At 42.4% G+C, this 22,475-nt stretch overlaps 1 protein-coding gene across 1 annotated transcript in view; it reads left to right on the forward strand.

Annotated features, from left to right (window-relative positions):
• ORC5 (origin recognition complex subunit 5) overlaps positions 1-22,475 on the forward strand; it is an 80,526-nt gene that overhangs the window by 1,906 nt on the left and 56,145 nt on the right. Inside the window, 4 exon segments of the mRNA XM_033161707.1 lie at positions 10,101-10,264; positions 14,616-14,708; positions 15,888-16,029; positions 16,032-16,084. Of these exon segments, the coding sequence (XP_033017598.1) occupies positions 10,101-10,264; positions 14,616-14,708; positions 15,888-16,029; positions 16,032-16,084 (452 nt within the window).

Consider the following 22,475-nt stretch of genomic DNA (forward strand, 5'->3'; position numbering starts at 1 on the left):
ATGAAGAATAGTCTCCAGTGGTGTATTATTGGCACCTAATGGCATATTCTGAGGCAGTCGGATGTATGGTAGGAGCAGAAGCTACCTACACATTCCTAATGAAAACCAGCAAAATGGAATTCACCCTTCATATGCTGCACAGTCCAACAATCTCAAATCAAAATGGAACTTCCCTAAGATAAACAGGATCTTCTTCTTGTTCAGTCGTTCAGTTGTGTCCGACTCCCCGTGACCCCATGGACCAGATCACGCCAGGCATGCCTATCCTCTACTGCCTCCCGCAGTTTGGCCAAATTCATGCTAGTCACTTCGAGAACACTGTCCAACCATCTCATCCTCTGTCGTCCCCTTCTCCTTGTGCCCACCATCTTTCCCAACATCAGGGTTTTTTCTAGGGAGTCTTCTCTAGAAAATGTGGTGGGACCAGTGGCCATGATCTTAGTTTTTTTCATGTTGAGCTTCAGACCATATTTTGCACTCTCCTCTTTCACCCTCATTAAAAGGTTCTTTAATTCCTCCTCACTTTCTGCCATCAAGGTTGTGTCATCAGCATATCTGAGGTTGTTTATCTTTCTTCCGGCAATCTTAATTCTTCTTAATTCGAATCAAATCAACAATGCATGTTTGCGGTTCATGGAGAGGCACAACATTATGGAAGAAAGCTTAAATGGATGGCATTAGATTTTTTTTTAATATTGAACCTTTGAGCAGGTTTAGGTGTCAGGGCGGGGCAAGGCAGATGGAATCAAGGCAATATGTGATGAGGCAGATTTAAGGCCAGGGTGGAATCTGGTGTGCTTGGTTGAAGCCCAAACAGAGCCTGGTGGATTTATTGAAGGAGCCTTTGTGTGACCTCAAAGTATTTTTGTATGAAATGTTGGTGAGCTGACAGAACACAGTTTATTAAGTAGACACTAGGAAAGGCCGGCTGGCCGGCTGGCTATCCTGCCTTGCTATGGGTTCTGACATGTTTAACACATTTTTAAAATATATAATCTGTGGCAGAATTACTTACATTTCCAAAGGAATGCTAATCTAAGACCATGAAAAACAATTGACCCAATAGGAGAGAAGGAATACTCTCTCTGGGGAATGGATATGGTAAATAATGGATATGGTAAATAATACAAAAATTATTTAAAGTCTTAAACACAGCTTTGATTTGTCATTTTCTATTTCAAAAGTAATTAGGTGAGGTGTATTTGGATTTATTTTGCATACCTGCACACTCCCTCAAATTGTATTTTAGGAAAACATAAGCATACACTTCCATAACAACAGGGCCATACATTAAGATAGGGCTTCCTAACCTTTTTGGGCCTGGGGCAAAGTTGGAAATCTAAGAACCTCCAGCAGGCTCAACCCATTTCACAGAAGAAAAACTGGTGACCCGCAGATATTCTGACATATTATTGTTCACTTATTATTGTTCACTTATTTTTATTCCTCTCAGTAGGTTGGGGACACCATTTTGTGGTTTGTCTCAGGTGCCAAAATGTCTTGGGCCAGCCCTGCTAGCTAGCACTGGAAGCTTCATGTGAACTAGGGCTGTGAATGACAAAACGAATCATCATAATTTTCCGAAGCACTTCTATGGTCTCAAAAAAATGAATTCAGCCCAGTGATAAATCTGCTCCAAAGACAACAGCTACGTTCTTGAACATCAATTGTTGGCAACAAATTTCACTATGAGCAGTAGGGGGAAATGGGTAGAATATTAAGTTGAGAGAGGAAGAAAAGAAGGAAAATTGTCTCGGCAGTTGTCAGGATACATGAGGGAAGCCTAAGCTTAAGATAAAAAGGCAATGAAAGCAGGCCGGGCGAGTATTATGATGGAATCTGGACTTGGTCTTACAAAGACAGTGGAGAGGAAAAGTGAGCAAGGTCAGTCCTTACTATAAAACTGTGAAGCCATTTGAAGCCATCAAAGATGTACTGGAAAAGAAATGGCAGCTGGCAGGGGTGTTTGTGTGTGTATCACTTTTTAACAGCTAGTATTTTCTGTCAAACCCCCCCCCCAATTGTTTAGAACAGTGATTTTGCCCAATTGTGTTGCAGGGAACCTCAGTAGCTCATCAGGGGTTTCTCGGCAAGAATATTAGTGAAAACTGAGAAGCTTTCCTGCCTATTCCTACCCATTTTCTACCCCTTCTGTGTGCAACCAGAATATTGGTTGGGATTCCAAAGGGGTCCAGCAGACCAGGGCAGCACTTCAGAGCTGGGAGCCAAAGAAGAACAAGACTAATTCAACCAGGAGGGCTTGATTTTCAACAGAAAATCAGCATAGAGTCTGGATTGGGATCGCATTCCACATCAGAACTGCTTTTTCTCAAAAGTGAAAGCTAAGCACAATGAAGGTTGAGCACAATTGCTTAAACATGTGACTAATATCATGTATCATTTGGCCCTTAATTTCCCTACCGGATTGGGGGAAATAACATATGAAGAAATGTGTTTTATTGTTCACATCCATGTTTGCTACTTTCTATTAGTGATAATTGCTCTCTGTGTTGTGGTGATATGAGATTGTAACTATATTTTACTGTGAAACTGCTGCAGAGACACTTGGATCACAGGATGATATATAAATGTAATAAAGGAATGTGTGCTGTTAAAATCCTTGTGCAAACAGGGAAACTGTACAAAAGTTGCAGTGAAGCTGTCACTTCATAAAGTAATGCTGTTGTCAGTGCTCCATGGTACCAGTAAATTATGAGCAGAGAAAGAGCAGATTTCAGTATTCAGTTCAAGACACTGGACTTTTTTTAAAAAAAAATGCAGTGAGGAGCCACTGAAATACATTACATTTCTTTCCCCACAGCTATATTCACACAAAACAAAACACAATTTTCTCTTACATGTTTCAGGGTAAGTTAATCCTAAATACAATATATAATTGACAGCTCAAACCATGCTGAAAGATCAGAAGACTGCCTTAGTCCTCAAAACCTGAATTCAGATCCAGCTGCCATCATTTACCAGGTTCCCGATTCACTATTTCCCATATCCATTTTCTTTGTTTTTGTTTTTGGGGACCGCCATGTTCAAATCTTATTAGTGCCAGGTGCTTGACTTGCCATTCTTCAGAGTTTAGACCACCCTCCTTTCCTAACTGAATTAATTTCTGGTAGCGATGACGATGACAGGGATGCACCAAGTTAGTAGTGCCGCGTTGTAAATAAGCCCGCCAAAAGTTACTAGCCTACAAAGAGAACAAAGGAATGAGCTTCCCGTCCTCTACAACCAGCATGGAAACAAAGAAGGTGTAAGGTCCGCGGTTAGTTGCTCATGAGTAAGCAGGCAAAACTCCGAGTTTTCCTTTAGTAGTTTCATTGTGCATACTATGTACAGTGCAGAGCTAAAAAGTTCATGTCTGCACTCCACCTTGCGCTGTGCCGGGGACAGTTCCCTGACAGAAGGCCTGTAAGGAATGGAAAGTTCTGTCTACCTGCTCACTCACCTGAGAGGCATTCCTGATTGCATAGAGCGGTCCATACAAGGCTGCAGTAGGGGGTATGCTGAAGCAGCCTTCTTTTTGCCAGCCCCCCAGGGGGTCACAGGCTAGTGGTGCGCAGGGACAAAACAAGAATGGGTGTGCTGAAAGTGGGCATATTGCACGAAACACACAAAGCTGCTCACTTGATTCCCAATCAGCTGGATGGAGGAAAGAGTTCACCGTACGGGGTCTTCTAAAACTCCCCTCACTGCACTCCTCCTCCTTCTCAGCTGATCGTGAGACAGTCGTGCAACCGCGAAGAAGGGGCTGCACTCTTGGGAACCAAGACTTCTTGGTGATCCAAGTACCGTTGAGGCAGAGGATCCCGACACAGCTGGCCTTCCCAATAGAATAGGTGAAGGGGGAAGTCATGGATTGGCTGGACACAGAGGAGCGGCGGGAGGCAGCAGATGGGGAACCACCAATGGAAGAAGGCTTAGAGACCGGGGATTGGTGGTGGAACAACGATGAGTGGTCAGAGGGAGAAGAAGGAAAAGAATGGGGGGGGAGGTGTCGGAACCTGAAAAGGTAACAGGGCTTAGTGAAAAGGGAGAATCTGAGGCAGAGAGGAGTCCAGAAGCAGTAAATGGGATGATGGAGGCCAAGAAGCAGAGATGAGTCCGGCTGGTGAAGAAACCAGGGTGTCCCCACTCTTGCTGCAACAAGCTCCCCTCCCTGCTGATCTCCCAGGACCAGGAGAGGTATGAAGCGAGAGGAGCAAAGTCATGCACAATGGCGCAATCTCAGATTGCTTGGGAGAGGAGGAGACTTAGGCAGCTGTGGGAAGGCGCAGCTTTCACAACTGCCTTATAGGGACAAGACCTACTGAAGAAGAGTTGCTGTGCTCCCCTAAGCAGACCTTGTTTCTTCTAATAAAGAGTTAACTTCACTTACTCTGTGTGGTTTATTGCCCCTGAATGGGGTTGGGGGAGGAAGCCACTGAAAACACAGCTTTAAGGCGCTGCAGGTGCCTTGAGGGGTGGCTGGTGGCTGGCCTCCCAAGCACCTGACCTTTCCCAGCAGTGAAGGACAAAGGAAGCCACTCAGTACCACCACTTCAAAGTATAACTGATGGAGGAATTGGGCAGAGCGTTGCAAGCACTGGAGGAAATCAGGCTCCAGTGATTGCAATGCTCCACCAATGCGCCACCCACCTTCCCCTTCAACTACACTGCAGTGATTCCAGAAGATGGCACTATCATGGTCCCATTAACACTGCTGCTAAGGAGGCTGGTGGGCTGGATCCCACCTATGGGCCAACAGTTTTCTACTCCTGTATTAAGGCCTTGTTTAGTGCAAAGCTTAACCATTTTACACATTGCAGCCCCTGAGACCTATGTTGAACCATTGTTTATGGACAATTAGAAAAAATGTAAGTCTGTCTTTATCCTCCCTGAAAAAAACACCTTGGCTTTTTAATCAACAGAGGGGGACATGCTATTGTAGAATAAAGGAAGTTTTGCAATTTGCAATGTGAAATTGCAGTGAGGAATGATTCTTGGTGAAAGAGTGGGATGGTACTAGCGAATTTGTTTTCATTTGTGAAATATTGGAAGGGTATGCTATGATCATTTTTTCATAATCAGCTATGTCAAGTATTAGCTTTGTTAATGGAGGATTCTTGTTTTTGTCTTTTGTAAACAGCTAATCAATAACTTGCAAGGATTTTGTTGGGTGGAGAACCAACCCCCCCCCCCCCATCTCACCTCTCTGTCCTCGATTTCTCTCCCTCCTTTGTTAATATGCCAGGTTTATTTTTGCTGACATATAAACCTAAGACTGAGACAGCTTGCAAGCCTATAGAAAATAGAATGAGGGAAGAGATCAAGCTGAGTAGCAGATAGGATTTTTCTGTCAGTCTCAGTAAGCAATTTATCAGCCCAGGGTAAAATTTAGCTGCTTTTAAAAGTTTTATAGATTGAGAAGTGAAGCCCACATTGAGTCTTTGTGTGCAACTGCAACAAACAGTGTCTTTCTGTCTTCTTTCTGCAGTTAGGAAATGTTTTGTTTGTTTTTTTCTGCCTCAAGATGAAGTACATCATTCAAAGCTGTTTTATTGACAGCAATTACAGAGGGAGCTGTCCTTCATGCCTTAGTAGAAACTTGCAGAAATGGGATGGATGTTTACATGAAAGACAGACTGGGTCTGAACAACAAATTGCTGCAAGGATGATGAAGAAGAAGAAATCATTTTGAAATTGCTTAATTTTTTTTGTCAGATCATCACATATGAAAAGGGAGCACAATCCCCCCCCCAAATGTTATTTAGAAGATCAAAGCAAGTTCCCTGCCTCGAGTAAACAAAAACACCAATCAAATTATTTGAATGAACTCATAGTGAAGAGGCCTAAGGAGAGAGCAGAATAAATGCTTCAAGTTTCTCTTGAAGGACACGGCCCAGAAACTGTTAAGCTCTCCCTCACACGCTGGGATTATGGGCCCCTTAGATTTCCTCAATGGTATTTCCTTCTCTCTCCAACCCAAACCACCATCTTTGTTGTTTTGTGCTACGGCTGTGCGTGACGTGATGGCAGGGGCGTAGTAAGGGGGGGCGAGGGGGGTGGTCCGCCCCGGTTTCCATAATGGAGGGGGTGACAAATAAGCAAGAAATATTTTTTTATTTTTATTTTTGAATTTTTTTTTGAAAATGCCTTCTCCGAAGGTCTTATCTTACTACACTAGGGATTATATAGCTATATATGAAATTTCATGCATATTGGTTAATATCTTGACCCTCCTCCACCAAAACAGCTGTTCACTTGGCTGTTTTCCTATGTCATGAAGGCTGAAATTTCAGTTCAGAGAACACTTACTGTTCCCAACCCTAACCCTGTGGAAAGCCATCTAATTACACTTTGAGATGTTTTTAGGAGGTAATTTGATTATTGTTTGATTTTTATACCAATGATATGTATCTGGTGTTAGCCACCCTGAGCCCGACTTTGTCCGGGGAGGGCGGGATATAAATAAAAGTTTATTGTTATTATTCCTTTGTAAGAAAATATGAAATAACGTAAAACCATTGGGGGGGGTCAATAGGGGGGTTGACAAGAAATTTTCCGCACCGGGTACCACCTGACCTTCCCATGCCTTGGGGGGGGGGGTTTGACAAAAATGTTTTGCCCCCGGGTACCAATTTACCTAGCTACGCCCCTGCGTGATGGTCCTCTTCCACAAGAGCATAGAGTCTCAAGGAAGGGTTTGTGGAGCTGATTCCAATCTTTTAGTGAGAGCTTGACTGTGGTGCAGCAGGAGACTCTATGTAAATGGTGTGTTGGAAGCCGGGTGCTAAATATACTACAATTCTGTTTGTAGGTAGGCCTACTTCTGTTGGATGAGGGTCCTCTTCTATGCTGGCTGACTACTTTAGCAAATTATTGTTGAGCGTGTGTGTGTGAAAGAGAGAAAGCAAATGTCTAATTTACTTGTTAGCTTTTTGTTACTGTTTATATGTTTTAATTATTTGTAATTGTTTTATCGAAGTTATGTTAATTATATAACTTGGGCTATAACTAGGATGTTTTATTGTGTTACTGTTGCTGTTTATTGTCCACAAGCTGCTTTGGGAGTCACTTGAATGGAAAGTACAATCAGTCAATCAATTCTGGCAAAAGAAAAAAACAAATCCTATCAACAGAATATACTAGAACAATTTTCAGCAGGTTCCCCTATCACTTCAGCCCTGGTTTGGGATATCACTGAGGGAAATAATATATTGGTGTGTACTTCACTCTTTCCAGCCATAGAAAGGTATCATCAATGGAGAAAGGCAAGGAAGAGGCAATGTCATGTGGACCAATGAGATGCTTTCAGATCTCCAAAGGGTGGAGCCAGAGAGAAATTTGTTCCAGAATGCTCTACTGACAGCAATTGTTTTCCATCTTGTGTGTTAGATTCCATCATGGAGAGTAGGAAATACCATTGCTGAATTCTAAGTGGCCTTTATTCCATCCATTATATGAAACAGGAGTTAACTGAATATCTTACTTGCTTTATCACATGAACATATATTAGAATATATATATTATTTGAGACAGGCAACCCAGGCTCCTTGCAGAGGTCCATGCACTAGAGCATGAGGAATTCAATGATGCCTAAAAACATTTTGCCTCCTCCTTTCAAGCGTAGCAAAAGATTTATTGAGAACCAGCTCTTGTTGCTCTGGCTGCAAGTTGTGTGGGGAGTGCAAATTAGCAGGTTAGAAATGAGGCAAGTTCAGACTCCTGCTGTAGTGCCTTTTTCAGATTTCAGAACATATAGAGAGCTCAGCATGGGTCTCTCCCCAACCCACAGCACCACACATCCACATTACAAATATGCACTTCTAGCCACGCTCTTGTGCTACCCGTCCCAAAGAACACCTTTTAGCATGATTAGAGCTGGAATGGAGCCGGTGAGCTTTATTATTCTTGTGTTTAGAGGTGTCTTTACCCTGGTCCGCTGCATCCTTTTCCCAACAGCAGACTGCTTGTAGGCTGCAAAACAGGCCTATATCCTGGATATACCGGTACATGTTTACTGGACAGTATGAAGCTTGGGGGGAAGATTGCAGCTTGGCAGCAGAGCGCATGCTTTCCTTGCAAAAGGTCACAGGAGCCATCTCTGGTGTTCTCCGTTTAGGGCTGGGGAAGACAGCTTTTTGAAACCCTGGAAAGCTGCTGCCATTGAAGGTCCACCATACTGAGCTAAGCAGACCAATGGGCTGACTTTAAAGAAGGCATCTTCCTGTGTGGAACAGAGACCTGCGGAATTCCTGTGGGTGAAGGAAATGGCTTTAAGCCTCAATAAGGCAGAACTGAAAATATTGGCTTACAGAGTTTCTTAATAGCACTGTACGAAGGTTATCAGCTTGGGGGGGGGGCTGTTTCTATTTGATACGAAAATAGCCGTGTGATGCTTTGAAAAGCAGCCTTATGATGCTTATGATGATGCTTAGGGAATACTTCACAAGACGATCCACTAGATTATTCCTGTTCATACTGCTTGGCAGACAAGTGTTGCAAATAAAACAGATGCAGATGTCCCTGGGGAGAATATCTATAAACTGGAGTATACAAACTCAGTTGCTGAGTTCGATGTTCTTGTTCCCTTACAGTTCCAGGGTTAAGTTGCATTCATAAACCCACTTATTACTTGGGAGTAAAGCTGTTCAGAACCGAGTGCGCACAGGAAAAGCATCGAGCTGTGTCTCATTTCCAGCAGCAGAGCTAATAAACAAGGGCATCTATTTAAACCCACCTGGGGGGTTGAATGAGCAGTAATGTTGGTTGGCATCCATCCGTCTCCGGAGACGATGGAGTGCCCCCTTTGAGGGTGAAGTCAAGCCGTTGGAGTAGAGTTACAGCTATTGCCGTGGCTGTAGAGAACAATACGAGAAGGGCATGTTTTGTTGCATCTGGGGCAGATGAAGGCGTCCGGTTGTGCAAATGCACCGTGAACAGTAAAATGGCAATTTATGTCAAGTGCCTCAAAAAGCCGGTCTTAAATATAGGTTAGCCACACACTGTTGTGGGTCTAGCGCGTCCCCTCCGTAGCGAGGCTTCTCCGCAGCTGGGACTGGAGACGGTGGGGTGGGAGCACCAGGCCGATTTTGCTGCCCACCCCTTCTCCGATTGCTTTTATTTATACCCACAGGCATTGCGCGCTCCCTCCCGCTTTGCTTCCAGTCGTCGCTTTCGTTTCGGTTTCCCTTCCTCTCTCGCGCTCCCCCTGCAGCCCGCGGGTAGGAAAAGCACCTGTCCAAAGTAAGGGCACCGGAAAGTGCCCTCTGAGGACTTCACCGGCTGATACTGCGCATGTACATTTTATAACAAAAAAACCCCAAACATACGCACGTTGCGCCTGCGCCTTAGCGATGGTAGGAGGCGCGTGTCGCTTCGCCGCGCATGCTCAGCGGGTCCGCGCGTAGTCGGAGCCGGGAAGGTGTTTTTTTGGCGGTTGAGGGGAGAGTTCAGGTAACCGAGGCCGAGGTTGGTAAATATTTGGGCTCCTGGGTCCGGCTCCAAGGGACCTACCTGGCTCTTACTTCCACAGAAGCGTAACAACAGGGCTTACTACTTGGGAGTCCTTACTTCAGACTCGCTTTCTTGCGATTCCTGAAACAAAATGCAGCTTGGCAGGTGTGCTGCTTATTACCGCTGTGGTTGATATTTAGTGCACGTTAGGAGCGGCTTGCAAGTGTTAGCTGCTTCTTTACAGATGGCCTGATCGTTAAATCTATATCTATGCCATAAATACCTGGCTACAAATTAGTGGGGATAATCTCACATTTATTTTTTTATTTTTTACTATGGCCCAGAGACTGCTGTCATCTTGAGCTTCAGGTGGACGATTGATTGGGCTGCAGTATTTACTTCAAAATAAATTAAAAAATTGTCCAGTAGCACCTTAGAGACCAACTAACTTTGTTCTGGGTATAAGCTTTTGTGTGCTACTGGACAATTTTTTAATTTATTTCGACTCTGACAGAGCAACACAGCTACCTACCTACCTGAATCTAGTATTTTACTTCAGTTATTATTATTATTATTGCTGCTGCTGCTGCTGCTGAAACAGTATACTATAATGAGAGAATCAGTTTGTCACTTCGTGTTTCGCTTAACAGACCTGCCCTCCTCGCAATCCTGGAAGTTGCAAGACACAGAGACAGAAGTTAAAATGCCTGTTTTCAAACATCCAGAATATCCAGAAGCGACTTTACTTCGCTTGGAAAGTTTGGTGCTTTTTCGGGAACCTCAAGTGTCCACCTTGTTATCAATCTTCGGAGAGGTAGCACTTTCTAATTTTCTTTTTCTAATTGCCCTTTAAGATACTTGGCCTGGCCTTATTTTTGGCTCCTGACAGGTATTAAAGCTGAAGTGGATATACCACAGTTGGCCCAGGAAGGCCTGGGTTCAAATTCTACTTTAACTGAAGGTCTCTGTGACCTTTAGCAAGTCTTAGCATGTCCTTTAGGAGTTCTTTGAACTCAGAGATAAATACATGAGTTAACGCATGTGTTTTTTCATAACACAAGGGATTAACTCATGCACATACCTCTTAAGTTCAAAGAAATGCAGTTATGGTTGTTTTTAATGTATCAGTTTTGTATTGATGCTTTTTTTCCCTGGCTACCAATAGGAGTTTACAAGAAAATGTAGACTAGTCAAGCCTTTCGTTCTTTTTTTAAGGCTTCCATATAAAACTAAGTAGTGATTCTATTAAATTCTAATGTACAAACATAGGCCTTCTTTTGACATTTATTTATCTGAATAGGTAGATTAGGGAATAATGCATACTATTTATGTAGCGCTTAAATACTCAACTTTTTCCACTTTGGGGTATCTTGATGGTTATCAGGAATTCCTTAATTTGAAAAAAAGTTATCAGTGGACCAAGATTTCCTGAAAGGCAGTGGGACCTCAGTTTTCAAACGTAATCTGTTCTGGAAGACTGTTCGAGTTCCGAAACATTCAAAAACTGAAAACTCAACACAGAAGCTGCGAAACGGAAGAAACAATACAGAAAACTCAAAACGTGGCATGTTTGACTTACGAAAAGTGTTCGAAAACTGAAGCATTTACTTCCAGGTTTACGACGTTCGAAAATCAAAATGTTTGTCAATGGAGACATTCGAAAACTGACCTTTTTCCTGTGCTGTAGCTATAGAAGAAGAAAAAGAAGAGTTTGGATTTGATATCCTGCTTTATCACTACCCGAAGGAGTCTCCAAGCGGCTAACAATCTCCTTTCCCTTCCTCCCCCACAACAAACACTCTGTGAGGTGAGTGGGGCTGAGAGACTTCAAAGAAGTGTGACTGGCCCAAGGTCACCCAGCAGCTGCATGTGGAGGAGTAGAGACGCGAACCGGTTCACCAGATTACGGGACTATGCTCTTAACCACTATACCACACTGGCTATAGGATACTATGATGTGTTCATTCTAGGATGCCTTCTCAGTTCAGATTAGAAAGGTAAGGCCAGTGTGCCTGACCACTACTCCACATGACCTGTGGTGTTAGAACAAGTTCCAGATTTTTACAGTGTATGGGACTTCCGTGAAATGCATGCTTTCCTTGGCAGGCAAATTGATATACAAAGAGCTATCTTCATGTAGTGTTTTCTAACTTACTTGCAGAATGTTAATATCCTTATAAAGCTGTGCTAAATAGGGCAACATTATCCTCGTATTTCAAATGGGCACTATCTGCCAAATAGATAGTGGCCTATGTATGGATTCATGCTAGGTGAGATATGAAGTGGGGAATTCTTGGCTCACAGCTCATTCTTTATGCAAAAGGTCTTTTTTAAACACGAACATTCCTTGGCTTATGTTAATAATGGGAAGAGCATCGCATCAAGCAGAAACTGTGAGGGTAATACTCTGCTATTCCCCTCTCCTGTCTTATATAACCAGCAACTGCTGCATAGATTAATATGGGCAGTGGCATAGTTGAAGTTGTTACCTTTATCTGTAATTAAATATAATATCCCTACAAGCTGTTAAGGAGAATAATGTGTCATTTGGTTCACGGTATGGAAATTGATGTCGGCAGTCTGCTGTGGCATTTAATTTTGCCTGACAGTCTTCTGAAGCTTGCTGTACTGATGTATTCAGCATGAGTGCTATACGTGCAGATTGTTTTTAAATGAAAGGTTACATTTTTCAGCCATGGAGATGATTTTGATTGTCTCAGTAATTTCCAGGGATTCTCCTAGTAATCCCTGAAGAATGAATTTTTTCAACCCTCCCTTCAGGAAACATTGCAACACTTGTTGGTCTACCCAGGCATTTAGCTTGAACTTAGTTAACTGAAAGACATGCATGTAATAGTATTCAAATGCTGTTCATTCCAGAAACATTTTTATCGGTTTATACTCTTTCTTTTACCAGTTTATCTTTAAAATTATCACTGTTACAATATACTTGTGTCTGTACAGTTGTTACAGGAGCATGTCTACAGGTAGCATTGTATCCTCAAATAATTTTTTTCTGTTTTTCTTTTGTTCATTCCCAAGCAGTGGTAATGATTGTGTGTGTGGTGTTGCTTTTTCCTTGTTGAGTGTTTATATTGCCCTCAACAATTAAAATAACTTTTGACGCGTTGAAAATTGCCAATAGACAATTATTTGCTTTAAATAGTGTCGTAGAGAATGAATGAATAACTGCTGGAAATACCTTACTGAAACAGAACCTTTGATAAGGTGGCAGGAGGTCACATGTTTATGTTGAGTGGTTTTTGTTGTGGGTGAACAGCTGTATTTTTGCTTCATTTTAATGGATTTTGTTCTGTGGGGTTTTGTAAATCATTTCAGGACCCCTTCTGTGTGAAGTGATATATAATTTGATTGAACTTGAAATTTCATTGTTTAGAAAACTCATTGTGGGGCCAGTGTGCACAATATCAGATTTAGAAAATCTGTATGTGAGGTGGGACAGTAGCCACTCATCATCCTGTCTCCTCCTTGGGTGTGCACAGCAATGAATGGACATGCGTACATACATCTGTACATGTGATACCCTGGAATTTTGCAGTCAATTTTTTTTACATGGAAGGATTGAAAGAATTTAGTACAGATGTGCATATACACCACTAAAGAAGTTTTTTGTATGAGTGATAAGTGTGTTCAGACCAGCTGCACTACCATACATAAAGTGTTTATTGATTGAATATTGGATGAACAATGAAGCTATTAATTCCAGGGTGGGTTTAGGATTGATTCATTAGATCACCCTTCCTTCCTCTTGCTACCATCATGAATCGCTTGTCAGCATGTAAGTTTATGATGAACCTGTACAATTATCGTTTTGCTGTATTTGCAATACATCATGCAGTACATCTAAGACTTTCTCAGCCACAGATGGCTCAGTGCACTAGTTTGTTGACTGGAAAAGCAAACTCAGAACAATTTCCAGAAAATGTTTTAAAATGGTTAAGAAGCAAGATCTTGATGTAATAATCAGTGATTTGATATGCAACTCTTTCTGTAAATTGAAAAAAGGAAGAAAGTTCTTGGTTTGAGAGGGAGAGAGAGAGAGACAGATTATGCAGTTAAGTGCCAGGACCTCAGAATTGCAAATCATTGACTTATTTTATCTTTGAAGGTATTTAACCACATACTACTGAAAAAGCACTCTCTATTTAGTTCTGATGTCTCCAATTTTGCAGAGCCTGCAAGCACATTTGGAGTTCAGCAAAATTGTATTGGCTGCCATGGTGGGGGGCAGGCCCATTCACAAAATGGCCACTGTGGTGGGCATAGCTGGTCACCAGTGAGGCTAAAAGATAAGTAACTCACCTAGGAACTCCAGATCACAAAGCCATTTCTTAGAACCCGTGTTAATGGGAAGATCACTCCAAAACTGTTTCACTCGGCCTACTCCCCCTGCACTGCATATATTGAAAAAAACCACCCATCCCATTCAGTAAGCACAAGCATACAAAACATCTGCACACAGACTCTCTGCTTTATCAATCCCCTCATAGCCCTGGTGCCCTTCCCAGCACCCAAGCAATTGCCCTCCTAGCACTTGGGTTCAGAAGTTGTCTCCTAACTAGTACATTTACCTGCTTGTGTGACGTGAGTGATTGGGCTGCATGCACCATTACATAGCTTGTGCACAGTATGGCTAATTCAGCCAAGGTTCTTGACTTACTGTTAATGTGTGAACATGGCCTATGACTCAACAAGTTTATTGTATTTGTTTCTTGCTTTTAGCTGCAATTGGCTTTCGAAGCAACTTACAATTACAAACTCTCACAATGATGTTTTGAAAAGCTATCAGTATGCTTCATATTAAAGGCTTTCTGTCGTGGAGCCTTGGGTACTGTTACCAAACAGGCCAATCTCTTGACTTGCAATGTCTTGGAGTTTCAGTGCTGGGCTTCAGGCCAGTCATTCTTTGAACCAAACTTCCTTGTATTTGATGGATTATAAAATCAAAGGGATAAGCTGTCCTGGTGGATCTTAGTTGCTGCATTTTTAGCGAACCCTTCATTCTTCAACTTTTCATCTAGCCAAAAACTTGATGAGTCAAAGTTCTGTACATCTTTTGATTGAAGAAAGGCCAGTGTGCTTGAAAAGAAAAGAAAGAAATAAAACAAACACTAAATATATATATATATATAATTTTTGTCCAGCGTCAGCATTTGAGCTTCCCATCCCTTTTTATCTATGGACACACATCCAGTGGGAAGACTTATGTGATGCAGACTCTTCTGAAAACCTTAGAGGTAGAGGAATAATGGATTCATACTGTATATTGGGAAATGCTTTCAAGTTTTGTTTCAAAAAATCCTCTGAAACCATCAGTTTGTTCATCTTTCCTGTTTCCTCAAGAAAACCATTCTTGACTGTCCCCAGATAACTTGGTACATCGGGCCTTGGCTTATGCAGCAAAGAATACAAGGAAGCAAAGCTCTGTTTGCCCCTACAAATCAGCTGTAACTTAGTGCCCTTGTATTTCTGCATTTGCCCTGCCTCTGGCAGTGTCTGGCACTGGCTATAGTGACAGTACATGTCCAGCCCTATCATTAGGCATACCTGAAGGTGGCCACTTCAGGTAATTTATTTTGTCTGTCATGAAAGGGCAGCAGATGGTTAGTTATTTAATTTATTGTATTTTTACTGGCAGGAAGTAGGAGAGGCCCTTGTGAGCTTTTCTGCCTTAGGTGCCAAAATAACTTGATAGACTTTGGGTGACCTTGGGAGGGGAGTGTCAAATGCTACTGTGCCTCAGGCATCAATATGTCTTGTGCTGGCCCTGTTGATGATCCATGTGGGATTGTGGTAACATGAATGATGAGACAAGGGCTAACTTCAGAACAAGAGTGAACTAAGAAAAAACTTACTGGTTTCAGCTTCAAACTATGCTTAAACCATATCTTAACAATTAATATTAAGTACTTGTAATGTTTCGGATGGATCATATTGTGGTTTTAACATCTTTTTAGCCTTTCACAACTTGCCCTGTGATGCTATATGGTCCTCATTTTGGGGCCTGTCAGATAATGTTGCTGCCTTTGTGCAATGTTCTCCTTAACTTTCTCAAACCTTGTTTACAGCTAGAGGGAGTGGTAGTGAATATGTGGTTGACATTGACACTGTATAATAGTGGCTTCTTGGATTTACTTTCATGAACTTCCCACTGTGTGTAGAATACATGAAATGGCAGCAAATGTAATAATTATTTCGACTTCATACGTGAAGACCAATCCGTCAATATTTAGTACTGAAATACTTGCATTGTTTGTCAACAAGCAATCCTCATTGAGAAGTAATTATGTCAATAAATGTGAATGAATAATGATCTCTTAGGGTGTTTTTTTTAAAAAAAAAAGCCAAACAAAAAACTGCTGGTGGTATTCTCTGCAAATTCCTTAACAGCATTAATACAATTTTCTTTCTCTTAGCTACCTCATGTGTTTGTGAACTGTGTTGAATGTTTCACTTCAAGACTGCTCCTTGAAGAAATTTTGAGACAGTTACAAAGCCTTTCCTCGAAGGAAGAATCTCCTGTTCTTCCATTCTGTGATACGTTCAACGATTTCATACGTTATTTAAGCAGGCAACTATGACACCTGATCTCCAGAAACAAACTTTGTATGTGGTAAGTTGAATGGCCACCTGGGTTTAGGGCTCGGTGAAATCGTCTGCTTTCCAACATTGTAATGCACCACCAGCAATATGATGGTGTTTTACAATTTCGTAAAGGAGGCGGGGAGGAAGAAGGCAGTTGCTAAGGTGACTGAAGCAGGCCCCTGTCTCCTTGGCAGGGGCAGGTGGGCTACCTCTTCCATATGTTCCTTAAACTTATTGTAGAAATTTTAAGAAAACCCATCTAGGCCTGATGTTTTATTGGTTTTCAGGGTTTTTTATAGCTAGCTTGAGATCATCTTCAGTAATTTAGAATTTAGAAGATACGTTGTTCTTTAATAGAGCAGCAAGTTCAACTACTTTTTTAAAAGCATTTCTATACATTGCCATCATCCATTTAGGAAGTTTCTTCACAACTTAAACAAAACCCAACTGATTTATGAGTTCAGTAGCAGCTTCCAAGACTTTTGAACCTTCTGTTGGCAATGGAAATTAAATAGGTCTCCGATTCTTACTTTAATGTTTTGTTGTTAGATCCAGAGGTTGTCTTCCTTTGGCACTGGAAGGGAAAAAATTACATCCAACCAAAATTTTTCCTGCACTGTCTTGCTTTGTTAAGGGACATCCCATATATTGCAGGAGTCATGCTCTAGGTCAGCACTGGGCTGACTTCAGGAGTGTGGAATCTATTTTGTTTGTTGAGCAACTGGGAGTCAGAAATTCTTGCTGGTCAGCTTCATTGCATCCAGAGGATCCCACCTTCTGCTCACTCTAGCTCTAGGGTGCCCATTCATATAGAGCCCTGCTCTGGCCAGTTAGACCTCTCCATTGCCTAACATGAACTAAGAATACAGCCTAGACTAGAAACACATCCAAAACTTTACTGCAGCTGTATATTAGAATGGAAGGTAAGTGGTGGTGCCTTTTAGAAAACGTTGTCCACCCATTGTGAATCTTCTGATTGAGCAATCTCATATTTACTTCCAAGGAATCATAGGGCCCTCCGTGGCATGTTTTAAAACTCCCTGTTTTAATGAGGATACTGGGACACATCAATGTTTATTTTAGCCAAGTGTGGGAAGGGGAACAACATTATCAACGCAGACAAACGTTACTGAAGGTTTGTACTATAAAGCTATTAAGTGGGCAGCTAATGTAATGGGAAGGTTTGGGTAGGCTAGCATAAAGTTTGTGGTTTGGGACGGGAATTGGCTCCTTTGAATAACAGGCTGTTAATTTTATGAATCTTTAGTCTAGGGCAAGATTAAAATCTGGGGTTTTTGTTGTAAAGCTTAAGCGCACTTGAATAAATAATGTATGTGTACGTATAACTAGAGCAATGAAAATTAATTGGACAACATAATTCTACATAGTCTGTGAAGAGTAGATGGAGGAGAAAGGAAATGTGGGTGAAAGATTATTGTACTACTTTGTATGAAAATAGTTAATGCAGAAACACTCGTTAATGATACTCAGTGGGAATAGATGAATTCTTTTCAAGAGAACGATCTCATTCTGAACCTCTGAGGAAAACTGAGAAAGTAATATCACACTGAAATTGTTATGCTAATTTTGAGCAACCTTGTAAACTCACCGCCACCCACCCCACATTCCCTCCTTTGGTGTTCTCTCAGCAAGCTACTAGTACCTGTCCATCCTGGAGTCTAATAAAAAGTGTGACTACATCTTGAAACACATTCAGATACCTATTAAAACATTGGCTATTATAATGGTTGATTAACTCCTGACTTAGAATTATACCATGGCTTTATTGTCAATCAATCAATTTATTTATTACATTAGCCATATGGCCATAGCACATTGTGAGAGACCAGGCAGTACATAGAATACTACGAATACAGTTAGAACATTAAGTGTAAAATCATGCTGAGTAATACAGATGAGATAACGAGCAATAACAGGGCATGTCGACTGTGTCTATGTCAGGAAGTTACATATGACTAGGGCTGAGGTAAGTTAGCCAAAAAGGTGGCCCTGAGTTTAAGGGCCTGTAATAAAGGGTCACGAAGAGTCGACGGACCGACTGAACGACTGAACAACAATATGTAGATGGCCACTCCACGTGATATCAGTGGGTTGGCATCCGCCAGTAAGTATTTCATGTGGTCATCGTCCCAGGCGATGATCGGTGGGATTAAAAGGAAAAGCCTGGGTCTTACTGAGACATATATTGGGCAATAGAAGAAAAAATGAATAAGCTCCTCTATCTTTCCCTTGTTGCATGGGCAGAGTTGAAGATCCAGAGGAGTATTGGAAAATACACCCTGTAAGAATGCTGGGGATGGCATGAAATCGGGTTAGTGTGAAGGCCCTTCTTAGCGTAGGATTTATCAGATCACTCAAATAGTGGGCCAGAGATCCAACTACCTTCATGTGAGGAAACCACGTGGAGAGTCTGGCCGTGTTAGATAGTTCTAAATCGAGGGCTGGGTCCTTAGCAAGAATCCAGTCCATGAGGATAGGGCGGCAAAGTCTGGAAGGGAGTAGCAATTGCAGATGATATCCATGCCCTTTGACCAGGTGCTACTGCCGATAAAGGCTAAGAAGGCTTGTTTAGCTAATAGAGAGTTTGGAGTTTCATCAAGCAATTTGTAGTAGGTAATTATCCTGATATGGGCTCTTGCTACGATGGATGGTAGGCCCAGTTCCATTCTCAGTTGGGCCACCATTGTCCCATTGGGGAGGCCCAAGATCTTTCTTGCCAATAGGTTTTGCAGAGACTCCAGTCGTTGGAGGATATTCAGATTCCATCCCTGTATTTCCACCCCGTATAGCAACATTGGGGGTATTTTACTGAGGTAGATCTTTCTGATTGGCTTTATTGTCATGTTTTGTGCCTTTATGGCTGCAAACTTATGTATGCTTACATGGGTATAAGCCCCACTGATTTCTGTCACACTGATCTCCAGTGAAAATAATATTGGACTTTGTAGCTTAGCGACAGAATGTATTTTGCATAGAGAAGTTCCTAGATTCAACCCTGGGTATCTCCAGTTAAAAGGACCGAACTAATAATAATAATATAATAATAATAATAATATTTTTGTTGGAAGCCACCCAGAGTTGTTGTTGTTGTTGTTGTTGTTGTTGTTATTACTCTGGGTGGCTTCCAACAAAAATCAAATACATTAAAATATCACACATTAAAAGCTTCCCTAAACAGGGCTGCCGTCTAAATGTCTGGTAGTTGTCTACTCTTTGATATCTGAAGGGAGGGAGTTCCACAGGGCAGGCGCCACTACCGAGAAGGCCCTCTGCCTGGTTCCCTGTAGCTTTGCTTCTTGCAGTGAGGGAACCACCAGAAGGCCCTCGGCGCTGGATCTCAGTGTCCGGGCTGAATGATGGGGGTGGAGACGCTCCTTCAGGTATACAGGACCAAGGCCGTTAGGGCTTTAAAGGTCAGCACCAACACTTTGAATTGTGCTCAGAAACGTACTGGGAGCCAATGTAGATCTCTCAGGACCGGTGTTATGGTGGTCCTGGCGGCCACTCCCAGTCACCAGTCTAGCTGCCGCATTCTGATTAATTGCAGTTTCCGGGTCACCTTCAAAGGTAGCCCCACGTAGAGCGCATTGCAGTAGTCCAAGCGGGAGATAACCAGAGCATGCACCACTCTGGCGAGACAGTCTGCGTGCAGGTAGGGTCTCAGCCTGGTACCAGATGGAAATGGTAGACAGCCGCCCTGGACACAGAATTAACCGGCGCCTCCATGGACAGCTGTGAGTCCAAAATGACTCCCAGGCTGGCGCACCTGGTCCTTCAGGGGCACAGTTACCCCATTCAGGATCAGGGAGTCCTCCACACCTGCCCTCCTCCTGTCCCCCCAAAACAGTACTTCTGTATTGTCAGGATTCAACCTCAATCTGTTAGCCGCCATCCATCCTCCAACTGCCTCCAGGCACTCACACAGGACACTCACCACCTTCACTGGTTCTGATTTGAAAGAGAGGTAGAGCTGGGTATCATCCGCATACTGAAAGATCTCTGTCTGAGATCCTGGAGAGTCACTTCTGGCCAGAGCAGACAGTATTAGGCTAGGGAGAAAATTGCCCTGACCTGGTATAAGGCAGTTCCCTTTGTTCCTAAGGCTCTGTTCAGGCCTATGGTTGATCTCTGGTTTTGGGAGTGGGCTGTGGGATTGTATACACTCTCCCACTCCTGTTGCACGTTCCTTCTGATCCTCTTCCTTGGTTTGCGTGAATGTCTTCAAAGGAGGTTAAAGTAGACCTGGCTTTGCTCCTATACTGTGAGAATGTGCTTATCATCAGGGAAGAGGATATGTGCATGATCCTGCAGTCCTGCTTTGATATTTAAACCCAGGTTTCGTAGCTCTAAACTGATTGTAAGGGAGATGGTTGGCTAATGCACATAAGGGAGGTATTCCTCATGGCTGCCCTGCTTCTTGCCATCACAGGCTCACCAAAGTCCCAAACCCGAGTGCTTTTCCTAAAAAAAAAATTGAGACAGGTGTTCATCCTGGCCTTTGGCTGAAGCCTAAGATGAAAAAGGCTTTGTGCATTAAGTTGAAGACTGGCTCACGTTAAGAGCAATCCTATTGTGACTAGCTGAGAAGAGCTCGCATGTAAACCTGGTGCCACCTTCTGGAAGCTGCACACATGGCTCCAATGAGTCACCCAATTGCAGGATTGCATAGGTTGCCGCGGCCATGTTCACACTCTGTACATTAGGTGGTAAATTTCAGAATCAGGACTGCCTGATGGCCGCTCCACACCACTCATGTGGGACACTTACGAGGTGGCATCTATAAATATGAACTAGCCTGTAGTTAGTTCTGGCCATTTCCCAAAGAACCATGCACCTTCAAGGGAGTTTTTCAACAATGGTTTCTCAATCCAGAAGCACCGTATTCCACCTGGTAAATTACTGTTGAAACTGAGGCATGTTTCTATGGCTGTTTGTGATATGTCAGGGAAGTCTGCTGTTTCATTAATCAGCCAAAAAAGTTAGTGAGTGTGCCCAACATCTTTGGCTCACTCAATTTCTTTGAATTCAGAGATAGTGAATTTGACATTGTGCTTTCTGACTATGTCTCTTGGACAGGGTGTATGTTATCAAAAATAATGCTGGTAGTAGTGACAAGGTGCAAAAATCCTGGTGCAAAAATCCCATGCTGCTGCTGCTGCTGAAATAAGCACCAGGTGGGCGGGGCCAATTGTATGGGTTCTTCACACCCAATCATTGCCCAGCAGAGAAGGACCCATGTCATCTTGTCCAGTATTCATACAGTTGCTATTGGTGGAAGAGATCTTCCTACATTGAAGACTCCCACCCTTCTAGCGATAAGTTAGGCCAAGTGAGAAGTCAAGGAAATGCTTACTTAAATGTACAGTATCTTTATGCATTTAAACAAAGTACATCAAAGGACCTCCTCTATTTTCTTGAGGAAAAATGAGCATAGTTAAGTGCTAAAAATGTGTGAGATTCTGAAAGATTACTGCTGCCATATGAGCATGTTACTCCGGGGCAACCCTTGACTTAACTGGTTTTAGAACCAATTTTGGGGAATTAATAATTTTCCTTATCGTAATATTTGAAATTACTTGAAATAGATTTAAAATACTAGGGCAGGACATTAAATGTTGCAGAATGATCAATTTTATTGGGTAAGATGTTGGTAAATCAGAGCAGTTAAGTGTTAAATTAGAGCATTTCATTCTGCTGTGCATGAAAATAGACAAGAGGGGGAGAAATCAATTTATGTGAATTAACCTGTGTCTTTGGATTTATTATGGGGCGGTTTAAATGGAGATTGATGGAAGAACTTGCGTTCTGGTAGCACAAGCTGGCAAAACTAATCTATGCTATTTCGTTTCATTCGTAAATAACGTAAGATATTTCAGCCTCAATTAATTCAGCGAAAATTAAGATAAATGGATGGTCTCTTCAGTGGCTTCTAAATGCTTCTCTTAATCCAAGAACAGGTACTGAACAATCCTGATTAATCATGACGCTCAAAATGATTCATTTTCCCCAGTGAAGGATGGTGCCAATAAAACTTTGTGTTTATACCTGCGTTGAGAACAATGTGTCCTTCGTGTTTCTTCTCTCCTGTGTTTGGAATTACCATTCATCAGTCTATCTTTAACACATAAGAGCTGGTGTAGCATAACGGTTAAGAATTGCAAGATCCCTGGTTCAAATGTGACCTTTTCCCTGTTGAATTCACCAGGTGGCCTTACCCAAGCCATAACACACACACACACACTCCCACCCCCAGTCTCAGTATGGTGGTCATAGAAGGAGCAGGAATATAGGAAGCTGCTCTCTATTGTCTATACTAGAGATGAAGCTGCTCTCCAAGGTTTCAACCAGAGGATATTTCCAGACCTACCTGGGGATGCCAGGGATTGAACCTGAGACGT

The sequence above is a fragment of the Lacerta agilis genome, chromosome 10, assembly GCF_009819535.1.
Source record: "Lacerta agilis isolate rLacAgi1 chromosome 10, rLacAgi1.pri, whole genome shotgun sequence".
NCBI lineage: Eukaryota > Metazoa > Chordata > Lepidosauria > Squamata > Lacertidae > Lacerta > Lacerta agilis.